The sequence below is a fragment of the Pseudophryne corroboree genome, chromosome 5 (genome assembly GCF_028390025.1).
Source record: "Pseudophryne corroboree isolate aPseCor3 chromosome 5, aPseCor3.hap2, whole genome shotgun sequence".
NCBI classification, from domain to species: Eukaryota; Metazoa; Chordata; class Amphibia; order Anura; family Myobatrachidae; genus Pseudophryne; species Pseudophryne corroboree.
Genome location: NC_086448.1, coordinates 610,610,604 through 610,631,253, shown reverse-complemented (window position 1 = coordinate 610,631,253; position 20,650 = coordinate 610,610,604). Strand labels below are relative to the sequence as shown.

General features: G+C 43.5%; 1 protein-coding gene across 4 annotated transcripts in view; it reads left to right on the top strand.

The window, feature by feature from the left end:
- The window catches only part of MTCL1 (microtubule crosslinking factor 1), a 350,167-nt gene that overhangs the window by 76,256 nt on the left and 253,261 nt on the right, over window positions 1-20,650 (top strand). For all 4 annotated transcript variants that reach the window (XM_063923490.1, XM_063923487.1, XM_063923486.1 and 1 more), the window contains exon 2: window positions 17,988-18,212. In XM_063923490.1, the coding sequence (XP_063779560.1) occupies window positions 17,988-18,212 (225 nt within the window). The remainder of the gene's footprint in view (window positions 1-17,987; window positions 18,213-20,650) is intronic.

Here is a 20,650-nt window from a genome sequence, read left to right as displayed (position 1 = left end):
CTTCACTCCTCGAAAAAGTGCATTAAAGTGCATGAAACGCGTTGGAGATCACCATCTACACCCTAAAGAGGAGAATCCATCAACAGCCGCAACACAAGCATATCCCGCTGCAGCTTCAGCTGATACCGGCATCACGCCGGAGCACATCTCGGAGGACACAGCAGGACACGGGAAAGCTGCCAGCCCTGGACTCAGCGGTGCTCGGAAGCACCGCTAGCATTACCAACCACCATCAGCCGCGGACGAACAACATCGGAGCCGCAGTGCTCACAGCGGCGTCCAGCGGCTTCTCAATTGGCACCCGGCGGTTCCTGCAATCAGTGAGCTCCACGGCACTGAAGTTTAGCACAGGGAAAGGTACCGCTTTACTTTTACATTCACGTCTTTTATTATATTAATATTTCATTAAACATCCCTAGCGCTTTCTTTTAAACATCATAAAAATCCAATCCAAGAAAGCAGCTTAATCCCTTAGCGCAGGCAATTAAATACATCTGCATATTCATCTATAATTGCTGCTGCTCTAATCCCAACATGTTACCTTACAAATCCACCCACCTAACGTACAGTAATAATAGAAATAACATAGAAAACATTTTTTCCACTACCATTATATCCAATGAGCCTCCAGATGAAGAGGAAGGATTTTGTAATCAATTTTTAAAACTAGAGAAACTTTACATACAAGAATCCAAACAATGGTGGGAAATAACAACCTTAAGTAAATATCTAGAAAATAACATGATCCCACGAGGGTTGAGAGTTCAAAAAAACGCCACATTCGAACCCACACAATTAGACTTCTATACGCAATGGAATCAAATCCTAGACACCTGTTCCAAAGATTTAATAAAATTAATCATTAAAGATAGAGAATTATCTATCAATAAAATTAATGAAAACATTCAAATCTATGAGAAAAGATTTGAACCATTGGCACACATGGAAGACTTTAAGAATCTGATGCGAATGACAGAAGATAAAATGAATAAATTAGAAAAGACCATTATGATCCAAAAACAGAGAAAATTTAAACGAGACATAGATGAACAACAAGCTTACCACAGATTTCAAAATGAAAAAAGGATGACCCAGACAACAAAACCAACTCAGAACACAAACAGAAAAATCATACCAAGAGAAAAAACTCAGAGAAAATTCTCCGTCAAGACACCATACCAACGTATAGATGAAAAAAGACCTCTTATACAACAGAAACCACAACACAAATATCAAAGAGAATATAAACCATACAATCACAGAAATTTCACTTATCAAGATTCCATAGCAAGAAATTCTTTCAATCAAGGAGAACGTAAGGCATTGCAAGAGGAGGAGAATCAGTTTTCATCGTTAATAGCAACAATACAAAGAAAAAATCAAGAAAGAGAAACAAATTCATCAATCACATTGGCAAATAGAGAGAGAAAACAATCCACCAAAAGGAACCACTGTGAAGACACAGATGAAGATTTGTCAGATGAAGAAATTCAAGTTTTTTTAGAGAACAGTCACATCAGCAGGAAACCACCAGACCAAAAAACATCACCTTTGAAAAAAAGATCAAAGCAAACCAAAGAACAAGGAAAAGAGGAACAAGAGGAGGTAAAAGAAATAAAAAGAAAATAGATCAAGTAGAATCAAAAACAACAATCTTTAATTTGAGCAAAAAAGAACTTACAATACCGCAAATGCAGCTCCTCAAAAAAGGTCTAAAGTTTGCACCCCACTCTAAAGTGGATAGCTTCAGTCTATATATAGACCTGCAAAAATTCATTCGAAAACTGACAATCAAATTTTTTTTTCACAATATACCATCTGAAGCCCCATCAACATCTAGTGAAGAATATCAACATACTCAATTCAAACCCACATCCATATTTAACCCAGTACACTGCAAAGGTTCATTCATCAACACTTTCCAAAAAGCGATGGAAGAAGAAATTGATCAAATTCCACCAAAACAAAAAATAAAACACAATTTATCTAAAGACGAAAGATTAGCAATGATGGAATTGAAGAATGACGACACAATAATTATAAAGCCTGCAGACAAAGGCGGAGGAATCGTCATAATGCAAAGAGATCAATATGAAAAAGAGACGGAACGTCTGCTAAGTGATTCGGACACATACATCATTCTAGACCAGTGGTTCTCAAACTCGGTCCTCAGGACCCCACACAGTGCATGTTTTGCAGGTTACCCAGCAAGTGCACAGGTGTATTAATTACTCACTGACACATTTTAAAAGGTCCACAGGTGGTGCTAATGACTTCCTTGTGATTCTGTGAGGAGACCTGCAAAACATGCACTGTGTGGGGTCCTGAGGACCGAGTTTGAGAACCTGTGTTCTAGACCAAGATCCCACACAAAGATTTATGAAAGAATTACAAGAACATCTTGAAGAAGGCCTAGAAATCGGCATCATCAACAGAAAATAATTTCAGTATCTCATACAATCAAACCCTCAAATTCCGACTTTTTATTTTTTGCCGAAGATCCACAAACACCTCACTAACCCACCAGGACGCCCAATTATTTCTGGCATAAATTCCATCACTTCAAACCTTTCCAAATACACGGATCATTTTTTACAGAATTTAGTCATTCAACAAAGAAGTTATCTGAAAGACACAATCAGTATACTTCAAATCTTGGAAAATTTCACATGGAAAGCTTCATACACACTAGGTACAGCGGACGTCAAATCATTATATACATGCATTGCACACGAAATAGGATGCACACATACCCGCCATTACCTTTCCACTCAAACTTCGATCCCAAACCAACAAATCAACTTCATCATGGCAAACATCGAATTCATTTTAACCCATAACTATTTCTGGTACAATGACAAATTCTATCTTCAAAAATGTGGCACCGCAATGGGCACACCCCTAGCCCCAAGCTATGCCAATCTTTTTGTGTCAAAGTGGGAGGACGATACCATCTGGGCAAATAATATTTTTTCGGAAAATTTAATTCTTTGGCATCGATATATAGACGATGTGATGTTCATTTGGGACGGACCAGAAGAAAAACTGCAACTCTTTTTAGAGTATATTAACAACAATTCACTCAATTTGGCATTCACGACAACAACAAGCAAAAAAGAAGTGGTTTTTTTAGATCTAGAAATCTTCATCGAACATGAGAAAATAAAAACCAGAACACACTTCAAAGAAGTCAATGGAAACAACACACTTCCCATTCACAGCAATCATCACAGACAATGGATCAAAAATATTCCGGGAGGACAAATGCAAAGACTGAGACGAAACTGCACAGATGACAACACGTTTTTAGAACAAAGTGAACATTTGAAAAACAACTTTGTGGAAAAAGGGTACTCCAACTTGGACATTCAAAAACATATTGATAAATTGAAACATACTGATAGAAAAGAACTCATCAAGTACAAAGAGAAAAAAGAAAATCCCATAAAAATATCATTCATCACCCAATATAGTAGCAACACATCATTAGTAGAAAAGATGATACGGAAACACTGGTATATATTACAACTAGACGAGACACTGAAACAAATATTACCAGAACATCCAAAAATAATATATCGACGAGCACAATCCATAAAACAAACAATAACAAAAAGCCATTTACATCAACTGGGCAAAAAAGACTATAATCCAAACAACAAAGGTTTCAGACAATGTCTCAACTGTAAGGCATGTGACATAAGCAACAGAACAACAAAGAAGACAACCAGCTTCTCATCGATAGTCACTGGAAAAACTTATCAAATCAATCAAGCATTGAGTTGTGACACAGAAGGGGTAATTTACCTTTTACAATGCCCATGCAATCTCCAGTACGTGGGACAGACAAAACGAAAAGCAAAAGTCAGATTTGCTGAGCATATTAATAATATAAAAAAAGGCTTGATCACACACAATGTCTCAAAACACTACCTAGAAGTTCACAACAAGAACCCTGCTGGAACTAGCTTCCTAGTAATCAAAAAAATCTATACCAATTGGAGAGGCGGAAACATCTCCGAAGAATTAAAAATGACAGAAACCAAATGGATCTTTGACTTAAAAACTATGACACCAAGAGGTCTAAACATAGAAATAGAACTTAATCCCTTTCTACGAAAATAAAAAAATTAATTAAAAATTAATAATTATCTTTTCAAAAAATTATCAATAACCATTTTTCCTTATAAAACTAATATTTTCATGTATTTACTTAATTTTAAAAGTCAGAAATAATTATTAATCACAAGCGGTACCAGTTATAATTAATTCTTTATCTTTTAACAGCAAAAAAACCAAACACATGGTTGCCACCAAAAAAATGAGGTCACTTCCACCGGAAGTTCCTGTTATTTTTAATATAAATAAACCTAATAAAATCAATCTTTTTACTTCACTCCTCGAATAAGTGCATTAAAGTGCATGAAACGCGTTGGAGATCACCATCTACACCCTAAAGAGGAGAATCCATCAACAGCCGCAACACAAGCATATCCCGCTGCAGCTTCAGCTGATACCGGCATCACGCCGGAGCACATCTCGGAGGACACAGCAGGACACGGGAAAGCTGCCAGCCCTGGACTCAGCGGTGCTCGGAAGCACCGCTAGCATTACCAACCACCATCAGCCGCGGACGAACAACATCGGAGCCGCAGTGCTCACAGCGGCGTCCAGCGGCTTCTCAATTGGCACCCGGCGGTTCCTGCAATCAGTGAGCTCCACGGCACTGAAGTTTAGCACAGGGAAAGGTACCGCTTTACTTTTACATTCACGTCTTTTATTATATTAATATTTCATTAAACATCCCTAGCGCTTTCTTTTAAACATCATAAACTTCCTGCTTAGGTCACCTGACACTGCATCAAGCCACGCCCCCTCAGAGTAACCACACCCCTTTCCCATCGGCCACACCCCCTTTTGGGAAGGCGCTCGCAGGTGTCCCACTCCATGGGTTTCAAATGTTGGGAGGTATGCAAAGATAATATTTGTAAGTTATAAATATCTCCATATTATTCTAATCATTGTTATAGTCAGACCTCTGTAGTGTACCCTGACTTGGTCTGAATAAGACACATTTGCATTAACACGCCCTTACTGGTTTTTCCCTACTTATTCCGTCCATAATTTATCCCACTCTGCAATCGTGCATTTGTGCCCATTCACTTTCTGGACAGAACCACGCCAAATACACCACACTCACTGGCATAGTGCTCACTCGGCATCAGCCATTTATTGCTATCATTTCGGCTCCTATTGTTTTTTTTACTTCTATTCATGATTACATATTCTGTTTTATTGTCTGATGTTGAAATAAAAGCATTAACATACAGTTCGAGAAGGAAACATGATAAATATTGTTGGGAGTCATATATAGGGGTATATGCAATTGCGGTCGAATTGCCGAAAATGTCGAAAAACGGGGCATTTTCGACACAAAAAAATTTCGACAATGCAATACAGTACTTTTCGACAAAAAAACGGACTTTTCAGATTCGACTTTTTGAAATTCTACAGTTCACAAATTCGACATGTCTGCAATGGTAAAAATGCGGCTTTTCGACAAAAGTATATTCAATTGAAAAATGTCGATTCGACAACAGTGCTTTTCGACAGTAAATTCGTCAATTTCATTCCGCCTCACTTTGCTGGCGGAATCTAATAAAAAAAATTTAAAACATGTTTTTTTGTGTGTTTTTTTACTGCTAATAGCATATCTATTTATATTAGAAGGGATTAGGTACTTGGTTTGTCTATTAGGATTTTCAACTATTATTTATATATTTTTTAAAATAATATTTTTTTTTTTTAACTGACTAAAATTGAGAGAGCATGGTTTTCAGTGGGAAGGTGTGGGAATGGGTTAAAATTCTGAAAAAAAATGCGTGGGGTCCTCCCTCTTAAGCATAACCAGCCTCGGGCTCTTTGAGCCGGTCCTGGTTGTAAAAATACGGGGGGGGAAATGGACAGGGGATCCCCGGTATTTTTAGAACCAGCACCGGGCTCTGCGTCCGGTCCTGGTGCAAAAAATACAGGGGACAAAAAGCATAGGGGTCTCCCATATTTTTTGAACCAGCACCGGGCTCCACTAGCTGGGGAGATAATGCCACAGCCGGGGGACACTTTTATACCGGTCCCTGCGGCCGTGGCATTAAATACCCAACAAGTCACCCCTGGCCGGGGTACCCTGGAGGAGTGGGGACCCCTTAAATCAAGGGGTCCCCCCCTCCAGCCACCCAAGGGCCAGGGGTGAAGTCCGAGGCTGTCCCCCCCATCCAAGGGCTGCGGATGGGGGGCTGATAGCCTTGTGTAAAATCATAGAATATTGTTTTTTTGCAGAAAAACTACAAGTCCCAGCAAACCTCCCCCGCAAGCTGGTACTTGGAGAACCACAAGTACCAGCATGCGGGGGGAAACGGGCCCGCTGGTACCTGTAGTTCTTCTGCAAAAAAAATACCCAAATAAAAACAGGACACGCACACCTTGAAAGTAAAACTTTATTACATACATGCCGACACACACATACTTACCTATGTTCACACGCCGACTGTGTCCACGTCTCCATCTGTCGACGTCTCGGAATCCGGGATACCTGAAAATAAAATTATACTCACCTAAATCCAGTGTCCTGTTATTATTTGTAATCCACGTACTTGGCAAAAAAACAAACCGCATACCCGGACCACGGACTGAAAGGGGTCCCATGTTTACACATGGGACCCCTTTCCCCGAATGACCGCGGGTAACCTCACCGCTGACCGCAAAGTTCCCACCATTGAATATAATGGAGGGGCTGTGCGATGCGCTGTCTGCCAGCTCAGACGCGCATAGGCAATCAGGAGAGTGCCACGACGTGGCGCTCCCTGATTGCCTGAAGGGACCCTCTGTGACAGGAGTCACAGGAGGTCTCAGCATTCGGGGAAAGGCGTCACAGGGGGTCTCGGCATTCGGGGAAAGGGGTCCCATGTGTAAACATGGGACCCCTTTCAGTCCGTGGTCCGGGTATGCGGTTTGTTTTTTTGCTAAGTACGTGGATTACAAATAATAACAGGACACTGGATTTAGGTGAGTATAATTTTATTTTCAGGTACCCCTGATTCTACTTGGAGATGTCGACAGACGGAGACGTGGCCAGAGTCGGCGTGTCAACATAGGTAAGTATGTGTGTGTCGGCATGTATGTAATAAAGTTTTACTTTCAAGGTGTGCGTGTCCTGTTTTTATTTGGGTATTTTTTTTGCAGAAGAACTACAGATACCAGCGGGCCCGTTTCCCCCCCCGCATGCTGGTACTTATGGTTCTCCAAGTACCAGCTTGCGGGGGAGGTTTGCTGGGACTTGTAGTTCTTCTGCAAAAAACAATATTCTATGGTTTTACACAAGGCTATCAGCCCCCCATCCGCAACCCTTGGATGGGGGGGACAGCTTCGGGCTTCACCCCTGGCCCTTGGGTGGCTGGAGGGGGGGACCCCTTGATTTAAGGGGTCCCCACTCCTCCAGGGTACCCCGGCCAGGGGTGACTAGTTGGGTATTTAATGCCACGGCCGCAAGGACCGGTATAAAAGTGTCCCCCGGCTGTGGCATTATCTCCCCAGCTAGTGGAGCCCGGTGCTGGTTCAAAAAATACGGGGGACCCCTACGCTTTTTGCCCCCTGTATTTTTTGCACCAGGACCGGACGCAGAGCCCGGTGCTGGTTCTAAAAATACGGGGGATCCCCAGTCCATTTACCCCCCGTATTTGTACAACCAGGACCGGCTTAAAGAGCCCGAGGCTGGTTATGCTTAGGAGGGGGGTCCCCACGCATTTTTTTTCTGTGTTTCTTAACCATTTTTGCGCCGTTGGAAAAGTCGAATCCAGGACGCACTTATCCGTCAATTGGTCCATTTTTTGACAGCGGGACTGTCGAATCCGTTTTTTATTGAATATGTCGAATTCCGGCACTTGCCGGACGGAATTCGACGGTTGAATTGTGTCGAATTAAAAAACAAGCGAAAAAAAGCCGCAATTCGCCCGGAATTGCATATACCCCATAGTGTGAATAAAAAAGGTCATGGATCTGACTTGGGGGCTGATATTTTGCTTAGGACCCCATGGGGGTCTCACCTAATTTCTAAGGCCCTTCACCCACTGGTGTTACATTTGCGACTGAAGTTTTAGCAGCTTGTGAAAAGGTGAATAAAAGTTATGCATATGCTTCATGTACGGTATAACTTTGGTTGTTCTATGCTAGTTCTTGCTTAATATAACACATTTCTGAACAATTGCCACGGGATCTTCTCAACTTTATTATAAATATAATAGAAACTGATCACCAATCTGTCTCCAACCTGCATCTGAAATCCTAACTCGTGTTTTTCATTTGTTTTAATTCCTGTTTGTTTAGTACAATGATTTAAATACGCTGTACTGTAGTCAGCAGTTGGCAGATAATAGCTGCAAATGAAATGAATGTTGCCGCTGTTTGAGAGGATAAAGAGGAAGAGAATGTCAACTGGTTATTTCCTTCTTTACCAGTAGAGTAAACAGAATCTTGTCTGACCAGGTTTAATTGTCCCAGACCAAAGATCCCAAGAGATTTTGTGACTGTCTACATTTCAGAGGCACATAGGGATCCTCTGGATACTTTATCTTTCCTATGACTTTGGCTGAATCCCTTAAGGAAATCTGGTGGCATTTAAGAAATCGTAAATAAAAGTGTGGACCTCTGACCATTTCTATTGAGGGACTGCTACAGAAAAAGAAGGGTTACCTTTAAAAGCCTCTTTTATGGTCTGGCAAGGCTCTAAGACCAATTTTGGGTGGTTTAAACCAAGTCTGTAGAGGAAAGACAATTTCAGCTCTCGGGGAGTATGAATGTCTTGGATGGACTATCACTTAATTGTCCCGGTAAATTATACAATGAGCCCCCTCAGCCCTGCCCTACAGGCACAGAAGTACTGGGTGTGCCAGGCTAGTATATGAAGCTGCTGCTGGATACACTAACTAGTTGTTGCAGACACTTTTTTATACCGCCCGTGCCATACAGAGGGTTCTTATTCTGACCAGCCTTGGTTGACAGGAGAACCCTATGTTACACTTTTACCTGTTATCATTTCTGCCTCAGAGCGTTTGTGTCTTCTTCCTGTGTTTATGTGAATTTCCCCTTATAATCCATAAGCATACTGGTAGGTTAATGAAGGGACTCAGTTTGTGTTATCTGTACAGCACGTATCTTAGTGGGATGATCCTGCAGGAGCCTGATGCAATATGTCTTAGATTTCCTCTTATTATAGGGACTTTGCATTGAATCAAATCTCGCTCCTTATATGAAAGGGAAAATTCCCTTACCACTTGCTTCCAGTGCGTATCCACACATGTGATCATCATGTTAAAATGCACGCGTAAACTTTTATGTACGTTGTCATGTGTGATTTATCATAGGTGTTTTTGACTTAAATGCAGCTGTAGTAATTCCCTTAAAGCACTCTTTTCTGACTGTTTCAACTCTATTTGTAATGCCATTGCAGTACCAGCTGTACCTATTTGCTTATGCCAGCTCTTATTTCCATGTATTATAGGTGCTTTCACTATAAGGTAATGTAATATCGAATATGATGAGCCTAGTGCGGATCATATTACATCAGGCAGAAATAGCTGTTTCCTCTTAGACTGAATGATTCATCGTTGATGTACAGGGTTTATCATTGGTCTGTTTCTTGATCCGTTTGGATAATGGGTAACTGTGTCTATGTTAATACTGGTGTGATTGGCTGTATTGAAGTATTCCTTTTCCAGCTTTGCCTTGGCAAACTGTACTTCCTTCCTGCCCTAAATTGAGTGCAAACCTAATAATAGTGCGTCATGTCCCGAGGGCAGCAGGCTGGTAATGGAAGGAGTGAATCTGTGAGACGGCGAGTTCTATCTCAGGAGAACTACATGAAACGTTTATACTCTCATTTAGTTTCCATCTACATAACTGTAAAGGACATTATAAAGCAATTGTCTTGTCTCTTATTAGAAGTGTCGCCTTCCAGTAGAATGTAGATGACTCTAGCAGTGATCATTTATCAGTGTGTACATTATGCTCAATCTCTTATTGGCAATACTGTCACAGCTTGACTGGCTTTTCTGAAAAGTCAAAGTGCATGGGACTGTACTTTAGGGAATTGGGTTTTAAGGTGGTATTGAGTTCGGACCAGCTATTACTTTCGATTGGATGCTTTTTTGCTCCTTCTATGTGCAGTTTATACAGAAAGTTATGCAGTCCTAATCAATATAACATTGGACTATACAAATATGTGACATGATACAGTCACCCATATCTCCCTAAATGTCACGACTTACATGAGTATGGCGTTTATTCTGATTGTAATGGAAAGTACAGGAGTCTTGTAGATCCGCACTGCCAGTAACACCCATCTCTGTGCGTGAGATTCCTTTCTGAAGACAAAGTTGACATAATTTGAAAACCTAAATGTATGTGTTATATAGTTAAACACTTAACAATCTCAAATAGGTATCTGCATGTGTGTTCCTATTAATATAATTGGACCTATTCAATGCTCTGAAATGGAACAAGACGTGTCCACATAATGCACTGTAATGCAGCTCAAAAGAAATGCACATTGAAACCTAATAGTAATGGTGGAGAATGATTTTCATTTTTACATTTATATACATGCTTTTAACTACTCATATAAAGTTTCCTTCCTTCCTTCCTTCCTTCCTTCCTTCCTTCCTTCCTTCCTTCCTTCCTTCCTTCCTTCCTTCCTTCCTTCCTTCCTTCCTTCCTTCCTTCCTTCCTTCCTTCCTTCCTTCCATTCTACAGCCTCTGCTTGCTATATCATATGTTATAGTAAATGGTAAATTCAATCACAATTCTGTGAAAAAATAAACAAAATGATGTGTAGCTACACTGTTTTACAATGTGTTATGTCAAATTAACATATCTAATTTTCTCTAACGTCCTAAGTGGATGCTGGGGACTCCGTAAGGACCATGGGGAATAGCGGCTCCGCAGGAGACTGGGCACATCTAAAGAAAGCTTTAGGACTAACTGGTGTGCACTGGCTCCTCCCCCTATGACCCTCCTCCAAGCCTCAGTTAGATTTCTGTGCCCGACAAGAAGGGTGCACACTAGGGGCTCTCCTGAGCTTCTTAGTGAAAGTTTTAGTTTAGGTTTGTTATTTTCAGTGAGACCTGCTGGCAACAGGCTCACTGCATCGAGGGACTAAGGGGAGAAGAAGCGAACTCACCTGCGTGCAGAGTGGATTGGGCTTCTTGGCTACTGGACATTAGCTCCAGAGGGACGATCACAGGCCCAGCCTGGATGGGTCCCGGAGCCGTGCCGCCGGCCCCCTTACAGAGCCAGAAGAGCGAAGAGGTCCGGAAAAATCGGCGGCAGAAGACGTTCCTGTCTTCAGTAAGGTAGCGCACAGCACTGCAGCTGTGCGCCATTGCTCTCAGCACACTTCATACTCCGGTCACTGAGGGTGCAGGGCGCTGGGGGGGCGCCCTGAGACGCAATAAAACATGATAAAAATACCTTACATGGCAAAAAAATACATCACATATAGCTCCTGGGCTATATGGATGCATTTAACCCCTGCCAGAATATACAGAAAAACGGGAGATAAGGCCGCCGAAAAGGGGGCGGAGCCTATCTCCTCAGCACACTGGCGCCATTTTCCCTCACAGCTCAGTTGGAGGGAAGCTCCCTGGCTCTTCCCTGCAGTCACTACACTACAGAAAGGGTTAAAAAAAAGAGAGGGGGGCACTAATTAGGCGCAGTATTAAAACATACAGCAGCTATAAGGGGAAAAACACTTATATAAGGTTATCCCTGTATATATATATAGCGCTCTGGTGTGTGCTGGCATACTCTCCCTCTGTCTCCCCAAAGGGCTAGTGGGGTCCTGTCCTCTATCAGAGCATTCCCTGTGTGTGTGCTGTGTGTCGGTACATTTGTGTCGACATGTATGAGGAGAAAAATGATGTGGAGACGGAGCAGAGTGTCTGTAACAGTGATGTCACCACCTAGGGGGTCGACACCTGAGTGGATGTACTGTTGAAAATTACGTGACAGTGTCAGCTCTGTATAAAAAAACAGTGGTTGACATGAGACAGCCGGCTACTCAGCTTGTGCCTGTCCAGACGTCTCATAGGCCGTCAGGGGCTCTAAAGCGCCCGTTACCTCAGATGGCAGATACAGACGCCGACACGGATACTGACTCCTGTGTCGACGGTGAAGAGACAACCGTGATTTCCAGTAGGGCCACACGTTACATGATTGAGACAATGGAAAATGTTTTATACATTTCTGATAATACGAGTACCACCAAAAAGGGGTATTATGTTCGGTGAGGGAAAAACTACCTGTAGTTTTCCTGAATCTGAGAAATAAAATGAGGTGTGTGATGATGCGTGGGTTTCCCCCCGATAACAATTGATAATTTCTTAAAAAGTATTGGCTGTATACCCTTTCCCGCCAGAGGTTAGGGTGCGTTGGGAAACACCCCCTAGGGGGGGATAAGGCGCTCACACGCTTGTAAGAACAGGGGCTCTACCCTCTCATGAGATGGCCGCCCTTAAGGATCCTGCTGATAGAAAGCAGGAGGGTATCCAAAAATGTATTCACACACATACTGGTGTTATACTGCGACCAGCAATCGCCTCAGCCTGGAGGTGCAGTGCTGGGTTGGCATGGTCGGATTCCCTGACTGGAAATATTGATATCCTAGATAAGGATAGTATATTATTGCCTATAGAGCATTTAAAAGATGCATTTCTATATATGCATGATGCACAGCGGAATATTTGCCGACTGGCATCAAGTATAAGTGCGTTGTCCAATTCTACCAGTAAAATGGTCAGGTGATGCGGATTCCAAACGGCATTTGGAAGTATTGCCTTTGAAAAGGGACATTTGGGGTCGGTCTTTTAGACCTGGTGGCCACGGCAACAACTGGGAAATCCACGTTTGTACCCCAGGTCGCCTCTCAAAATAAGACGCCGTATTATCAGGCGCAGTCCTTTGTTGGCAAGCGGACAAAAGGTTCCTCTTTTCTGCTCGTGACAGAGGGAGAGGAAAAAGGCTGAAGAGATTAGCCAGTTCCCAGGAACAGAAACCCTTTCCCGCCTCTGCCAAGCCCTCAGTATGACGCTAGGGCCTTACAAGCTCAGGCACGGTGGGGGCCCGTTCTCAATGAATTTCAGTGCGCAGTGGGCTCACTCGCAAGTAGACCCCTGGATCCTTCAGGTAATATCTCAAGGGTACATATTGGAATTCGAGACGTCTCCCCCTCGCCGTTTCCAAAAGTCGGCTTTACCGACGTCTCCCTCTGACAGGGAGGCAGTTTTGGAAACCATTCACAAGCTGTATTCCCAGCAGGTGATAATCAAGGCACCCCTCCTGCAACAGGGAACGGGGTATTATTCCACACTATTGTGGTACCGAAGCCAGACGGCTCGGTGAGACCGATTCTAAATCTAAAATCTTTGAACACTTACATACAGAGGTTCAAATTCAAGATTGAGTCACTCAGAGCAGTGATTGCGAACCTGGAAGAAGGGGACTACATGATGTCTCGGGACATCAAGGATGCTTACCTTCATGTCAAAATTTACCCTTCTCACCAAGGGTACCTCAGGTTATGGTACAGAACTGTCACTATCAGTTCAGACGCTGCCGTAGGGATGGTCCACGGCACCCCGGGTCTTTACCAAGGTAATGGCCGAAATGATATCCCTTCGAAGGAAGGGAATTTTAGTTATCCCTTACTTGGACGATTCCCTGATAAGGGTAAGATCCAGGGAACAGTTGGAAGTCGGTGTAGCACTATCTCAGGTAGTGTTGCGGCAGCACGATTGGATTCTCAATATTCCAAAATCGCAGCTGGTTCCGACGACTTGTCTTCTGTTTTCCTAGGGATGTTCCTGGACACAGTCCAGAAAAAAGGTGTTTCTCCCGGAAGAGAAAGCCAGGGAGTTATCAGAGCTAGTCAGGAACCTCCTAAAACCGAACCAAGTCTCAGTGCATCAATGCACAAGGGTTCTGGGTAAAAAATGGTGGCTTCCTACGAAGCAATCCCATTCGTTAGATTCCACGCAAGAACTTTCCAGTGGAACCTACTGGACAAATGGTCCGGGTCGCATTTTCAGATGCATCAGCGGATAACCCTGTCACCAAGGACAAGGGTATCCATCCTGTGGTGGTTGCAGAGTGCTCATCTTCTAGAGGGCCGCAGATTCGGCATTCAGGACTGGGTCCTGGTGACCACGGATGCCAGCCTGCGAGGCTGGGGAGCAGTCACACAGGGAAGGAATATCCAGGGCTTAGGGTCAAGCCTGGATACATCACTTCACATAAATATCCTGAAGCTAAGGGCCATTTACAATGCTCTAAGCTTAGCAAGACCTCTGCTTCAAGGTCAGCCGGTGTTGATCCAGTCGGACAACATCATGGCAGTCACCCACGTAAACAGACAGGGTGGCACAAGAAGCAGGAGGGCAATGGCAGAAGCTGCAGGGATTCTTCGCTGGCCGGAAAATCATGTGATAGCACTGTCAACAGTATTCATTCCGGGAGTGGACAACTGGGAAGCAGACTTCCTCAGCACGACCTCCACCCGGGAGAGTGGGGACTTCACCCAGAAGTCGTCCACATGATTAAAAAACTCGACAGGTATTGCGCCAGGTCAAGAGACCCTCAGGCAATAGTTGTAGACGCTCTGGTAACACCGTGGGTGTACCAGTCAGTGTCTGTGTTCCCTCCTCTGCCTCTCATACCCAAGGTACTGAGATTGATAAGATGGAGAGGAGAAAGCACTATATTCGTGGCTCCGGATTGGCCAAGAAGGACTTGGTAATCGGAACTTCAAGAGATGCTCACGGAGGATCCGTGGCCTCTACCTCTAAGAAGGGACCTGCTCCAGCAAGGACCCTGTCTGTTCCAAGACTTACCGCGGCTGCGTTTGACGGCATGCCGGTTGAACACCGGATCCTGAAGGAAAAAAGGCATTCCGGATGAAGTCATCCATATCCTGATCTAAAGCCAGGAAGGATGCAACCGCAAAAACATTATCACCGCAATTGGCGTAAATATGTTGCGTAGTGCGAGGCCAGTAAGGCCCGACGGAGGAAATTCAACTGGGTCGATTCCTACATTTCCTGCAAACAGGAGTGTCTATGGGCCTGAAATTGGGGTCCATTAAGGTTCAGATTTCGGCCCTGTCAATTTTCTTCCAAAAAAGAACTAGCTTCAGTCCCTGAAGTTTAGACGTTTGTAAAAGGGGTACTGCATATACAGCCTCCTTTTGTGCCTCCAGTGGCAATTTGGGATCTCAATGTAGTTTGGGTTCCAAAAGTCACATTGGTTTGAACCACTTAAATCTGTGGAGTTAAAATATCTCACATGGAAAGTGGTCATGCTGTTGGCCCTGGCCTGGGCCAGGCGCGTGTCAGAATTGGCGGCTTTATCCTGTAGAAGCCCTTACCTGATTTTCCATTCGGACAGGGCGGAATTGAGGACTCGTCCTCAGTTTCTCCCTAAGGTGGTTCCAGCGTTTTCACCTGAACCAGCCTATTGTGCTGCCTGCGGCTACTGGGGACTTGGGGGAATCCAAGTTGCTGGATGTTGTCAGGGCCCTGAAAATATTCCAGGACGGCTGCAGTCAGGAAATCTGACTCGCTGTTTATCCTGTATGCACCCAACAAGCTGGGTGCTCCTGCTTCTAAGCAGACTATTGCTCGTTGGATTTGTAGTACAATTCAGCTTGCACATTCTGTGGCAGGCCTGCCACAGCTAAAATCTGTAAAAGCCCGTTCCACAAGGAAAGTGGGCTCATCTTGGGCGGCTGCCCGAGGGGTCTCGGCTTTACAACTTTGCCGAGCAGCTACTTGGTCAGGGGCAAACACGTTTGCTAAATTCTACAAATTTGATACCCTGGCTGCGGAGGACCTGGAGTTCTCTCATTCGGTGCTGCAGAGTCATCCGCACTCTCCCGCCCGTTTGGGAGCTTTGGTATAATCCCAATGGTCCTTACGGAGTCCCCAGCATCCACTTAGGACGTTAGAGAAAATAAGAATTTACTTACCGATAATTCTATTTCTCATAGTCCGTAGTGGATGCTGGGCGCCCATCCCAAGTGCGGATTGTCTGCAATACTTGTACATAGTTATTGTTACAAAAATCGGGTTATTATTGTTGGGAGCCATCTTTTCAGAGGCTCCTCTGTTATCATACTGTTAACTGGGTTCAGATCACAAGTTATACGGTGTGATTGGTGTGGCTGGTATGAGTCTTACCCGGGATTCAAAATCCTTCCTTATTGTGTACGCTCGTCCGGGCACAGTATCCTAACTGAGGCTTGGAGGAGGGTCATAGGGGGAGGAGCCAGTGCACACCAGTTAGTCCTAAAGCTTTCTTTAGATGTGCCCAGTCTCCTGCGGAGCCGCTATTCCCCATGGTCCTTACGGAGTCCCCAGCATCCACTACGGACTATGAGAAATAGAATTATCGGTAAGTAAATTCTTATTTTGACAAAGAATCACACAGTTAAGGTGGCCATCTGAAAGAAGGTCTGTCGGAGCTATTCAGTATTGCTCCAATAGACACCCATTAGCAGTGGCAGACACATAGACGCCCATTAGCCGCGGCAGACACATTTTTTTCTCGCATTTAATGTGTTAAAAAGTCTGTAGGGGCACTCAAACCTTGACTTTGAATGTCCATTCAGGCTTCTTATATGGGTTTATCCGCTTTGCGTGGCTAAACCCGGAGCTGAAAGGCACCTTAACTAAAAATGGGCGTCTGATCGGAGCAGCAATTGAATAGCTACTATAGACACTCATTGCTAAAGACAGCAGGGGGCGTAAAAAACAATTGGCCCCAAGGAGAAGTTGTTCAAAAGTGAACATAAGGTGAGTCTTAATGAATACATTTAAATTAAGAATATTTTTACATTTTATTCAGTATTAGTAGTTGTTTAAAGAATCTTATTATTTTATGTTTACATTAATGGACTGACATTTCCCCATACATATTGGTGGCACCATTGTGTAGAAAGGATGACTGCATACTGTAATACAAGAAAATAAGTTTTGTAGAGTGTCACCGTTTTCTCTATCGGGGGCACATTTATTAATGACGGGATTTGTTACCTGATAATTATGATTTCTTATCACCGCTATTCAATAAGAAATGATCAGCCTGTATCCAGCAAGTATTACAGAACACATGCAGGGACAGGCTGCTGCTGCACCACTGCACTTGTGCTGTCTTCTAACCGCTGTTTGTGCGGAGTGCTGTGGAGGGATCTGTAGGACCCCTTTCCAGTACTTTTAGTGATCTGTAGCACAAAGAGTACACTGGCTAGCTGATGGCATTAGGTACTGAGGCCAAGCTCTGGCATGTATCGTATTCCAGAGTTTGGTATATTCAGCAAGAAAACAACCCCCATAGATTTCTGTGGGTAATACATTTGCAGGTACCCTGCAGATAATTTTGGGGGATACTTATTATTTATGGGTACCTCCTGAAAATACCCACAAATATTAATTGATAAATAGGCCATTTATAATTGGAGCAATACTTTTGTTGTGTTGTTTCTTCAGTTTCACTTTAACTTTAATGGGCAAAATGGAATTATAATAATCTGTGTTTTATGCCATTGCAGACAATGGGGCAGATGTATTAACCTGGAGAAGGCATAAGGAAGTGATAAACCAGTGATATGTGCAAGGTGATAAAGAGTCACCAGCCAATCAGATCCTAACTGTTAATTTACATATTGGAGCTGATTGGCTGGTGTGTTTATCACCTTGCACATATCACTGGTTTATCACTTCCTTATGCCTTCTCCAGGTTAATACATCTGCCCCATTATATGCTATTTTACCTTTTCCAGGTTTGATCTTCAGGTCTGATCAGAGAATAAATTGTTAAGCTTGTTACTGAATCTGCTGATATAAGTGTGATTCCTTTAACCTTACTTTTGATGTATATTTCAACAGGATGAACTTGATGAGTTACGTGCTGAAATGGAGGAGATGCGTGACAGCTATCTGGAGGAAGATGTTTACCAGCTGCAGGAGCTCCGTCGGGAGCTTGACCGAGCCAATAAAAACTGCCGTATTTTGCAGTACCGACTCAGGAAAGCAGAGCAAAAAAGCCTAAAAGTTGCACAGACTGGCCAAGTGGATGGAGAGCTTATCAGGAGTCTAGAACAAGACTTAAAGGTAAAGTAACGTTGTACTCTAAATCGTTTTATTAGCAACACCTGCAACTGGCTCATTTGGTCTTACTGCCATATACATTTTATATGGTATATTCAATTAAACTCGGATCCATTCCGGCATGCATTTGTCGGAATGGATCCGACAAGGGCTATTCAATGAATGGCCAAATCCGACAGGATTTGGCCGTTCCTGACAATCTCAATCCGACTTTAACAAATATTGAGATGAGGGAGCTGAGAAGGAGGAGACAGGGAGAACAGCGGGTAGACGGGGAGAGCAGCGGCTACAGCAGCGTAGCACCGTAGCAGAAGGAAGTGGCACCGCCGCTAGACCTCACGGCAGCGTCTACACAGCTCCAGCAAGCGGGACCTCACATGCTGGAGCTGGGTGGACGCTGCCATGAGCGGCGGCGGTGCGCGATCCTCCTGTTAACGCTGCTGTAGCCGCTGCTCTCCCCCGTCTCCCTGAGGCTCTCCTCGTCTCCTCATCCTCAACTCCCTCATCTCAATCCGGCTTTTTTTAAAGTCGGATTAAGATGGTCAGAAAGGGGGCCAAAACCTGTCGGATTTGGCCCAGTTTTCGACAGAAGCACGCGGATCGGCGGCTATTCCCGACTTGTCAGATAATTTTGGGGTATATTGAATAGGTTGGAACCCCTTCCGACCTAAAAAAGTCAAAAGCTGCCGTCTTTCCAACAGATGGCAGCTTTCGACTGCAAATGAATATACCCCTATATGTATAAAAAACGCAGAGTTAAAAAATATTTTGACGTAACTATTGGAGCAGAAAATTAAATGTAGTACTGGAATGAAATATTGGAGCTATGTAAGAAGAGGCAGGTCTACTGCTAACTGCAGCTCTCTCTGTGATTAAGGTCATTCATATTTAAATTACATTTTTTTAAAGGCAAATCATTTTTTGCAATAAATCTAATTTATTTGCTGTTCCCAATAAAGAGATATTACAGTCAGTATAAATTACTTGGAAAATAATAATGTTTGTATGATTATTTCTGCCAGTGCCGTAACTAGACATTTTAGCGCTGTGTGCAAGAAACAGCATCGGCGACACCCATATACAAATAAGGACCAGTGCGCACCGCAGACGCGCGTCAAAAATATAGGGGCGTGGTTTCATGGAGAAGGGGCGTGGCCACAGAGCTCCCTTTTACACATTATGGCAGAAAAAGTTACAATCCAAACTGCGCTCACAATATGAGGTTGCAGCCAGTGATACCACATGGAGAGCCTTCACCAACAAACTCATAGATACATATAGAAAATAGAAAAAGTGATACCACACGGCGCTACCAACCAATGTAGCTCTTAAATATTCTTCACATAAATATGTGAATAAGCTTTTTTTCTTTTTCCCAGAGGATATTCTAAGGAACAAAGAAATACACACAATTGTGCAATACAAAGAGACAGAAATAAGATCCAAGAGAGTTTTTATTGGTCCCACTCACAGTAATACAGGTTATTGATTGCGAGTCACCCTCATGGGTTAAGTCATCCTCAGAATGAAGGATTCTCCTTCAAGGCTAAAACTCAAAAAAGACATTATTATATTGCAATATTGTCTAGTATAAAAAACGGATTTTAATACACAAATGCACTCACAAGATTAAAAAAACAACAGGCATATCTCCAAACTGTGTAATCCTCTCCAAAGACACCGTTTTAGTCCAATCTGGTACAATGAATTCCTCCACAACTCCGGAATCGTGGGAGATGGCACCAGTTCGTGAATATCCGCGGCGTCCTTTTTAGAGGTCTTTCAGGAGGTGAAAAAGTCCCACAGCTTAAACGCGTTTTCAGACCCAATGGTCCTTCATCAGAAGCATTATGGCAGGCATAGCTCTGTTTTACACAGTACGGCAGGCAGAGTCCCCCTTTTACACATTAGGCAGGTAGAGCTCCCTTTTACAAATTACGGCAAGCATAGCTCATTTTCATACATTACGGCAGGCCGAGCTCACTTTTACACAGCACGGCAGATAGAGTCCCCCTTTTACACATTACGGCAGGCAGAGTCCCCCCTTTTACACATTACAGCAGGCAGAGTCCCCCTTTTTACACTTTAAGTAGGCAGAGTCCCCCTGTTTTTTACACATTATGACAGGCAGTCCCCTTTTTTCTCTATCGTCCTAGTGGATGCTGGGGTTCCTGAAAGGACCATGGGGAATAGCGGCTCCGCAGGAGACAGGGCACAAAAGTAAAGCTTTCCGATCAGGTGGTGTGCACTGGCTCCTCCCCCTATGACCCTCCTCCAAGCCAGTTAGATTTTTGTGCCCGGCCGAGAAGGGTGCAATCTAGGTGGCTCTCCTAAAGAGCTGCTTAGAGAAAGTTTAGCTTAGGTTTTTTATTTTACAGTGAGTCCTGCTGGCAACAGGATCACTGCAACGAGGGACTTAGGGGAGAAGAAGTGAACTCACC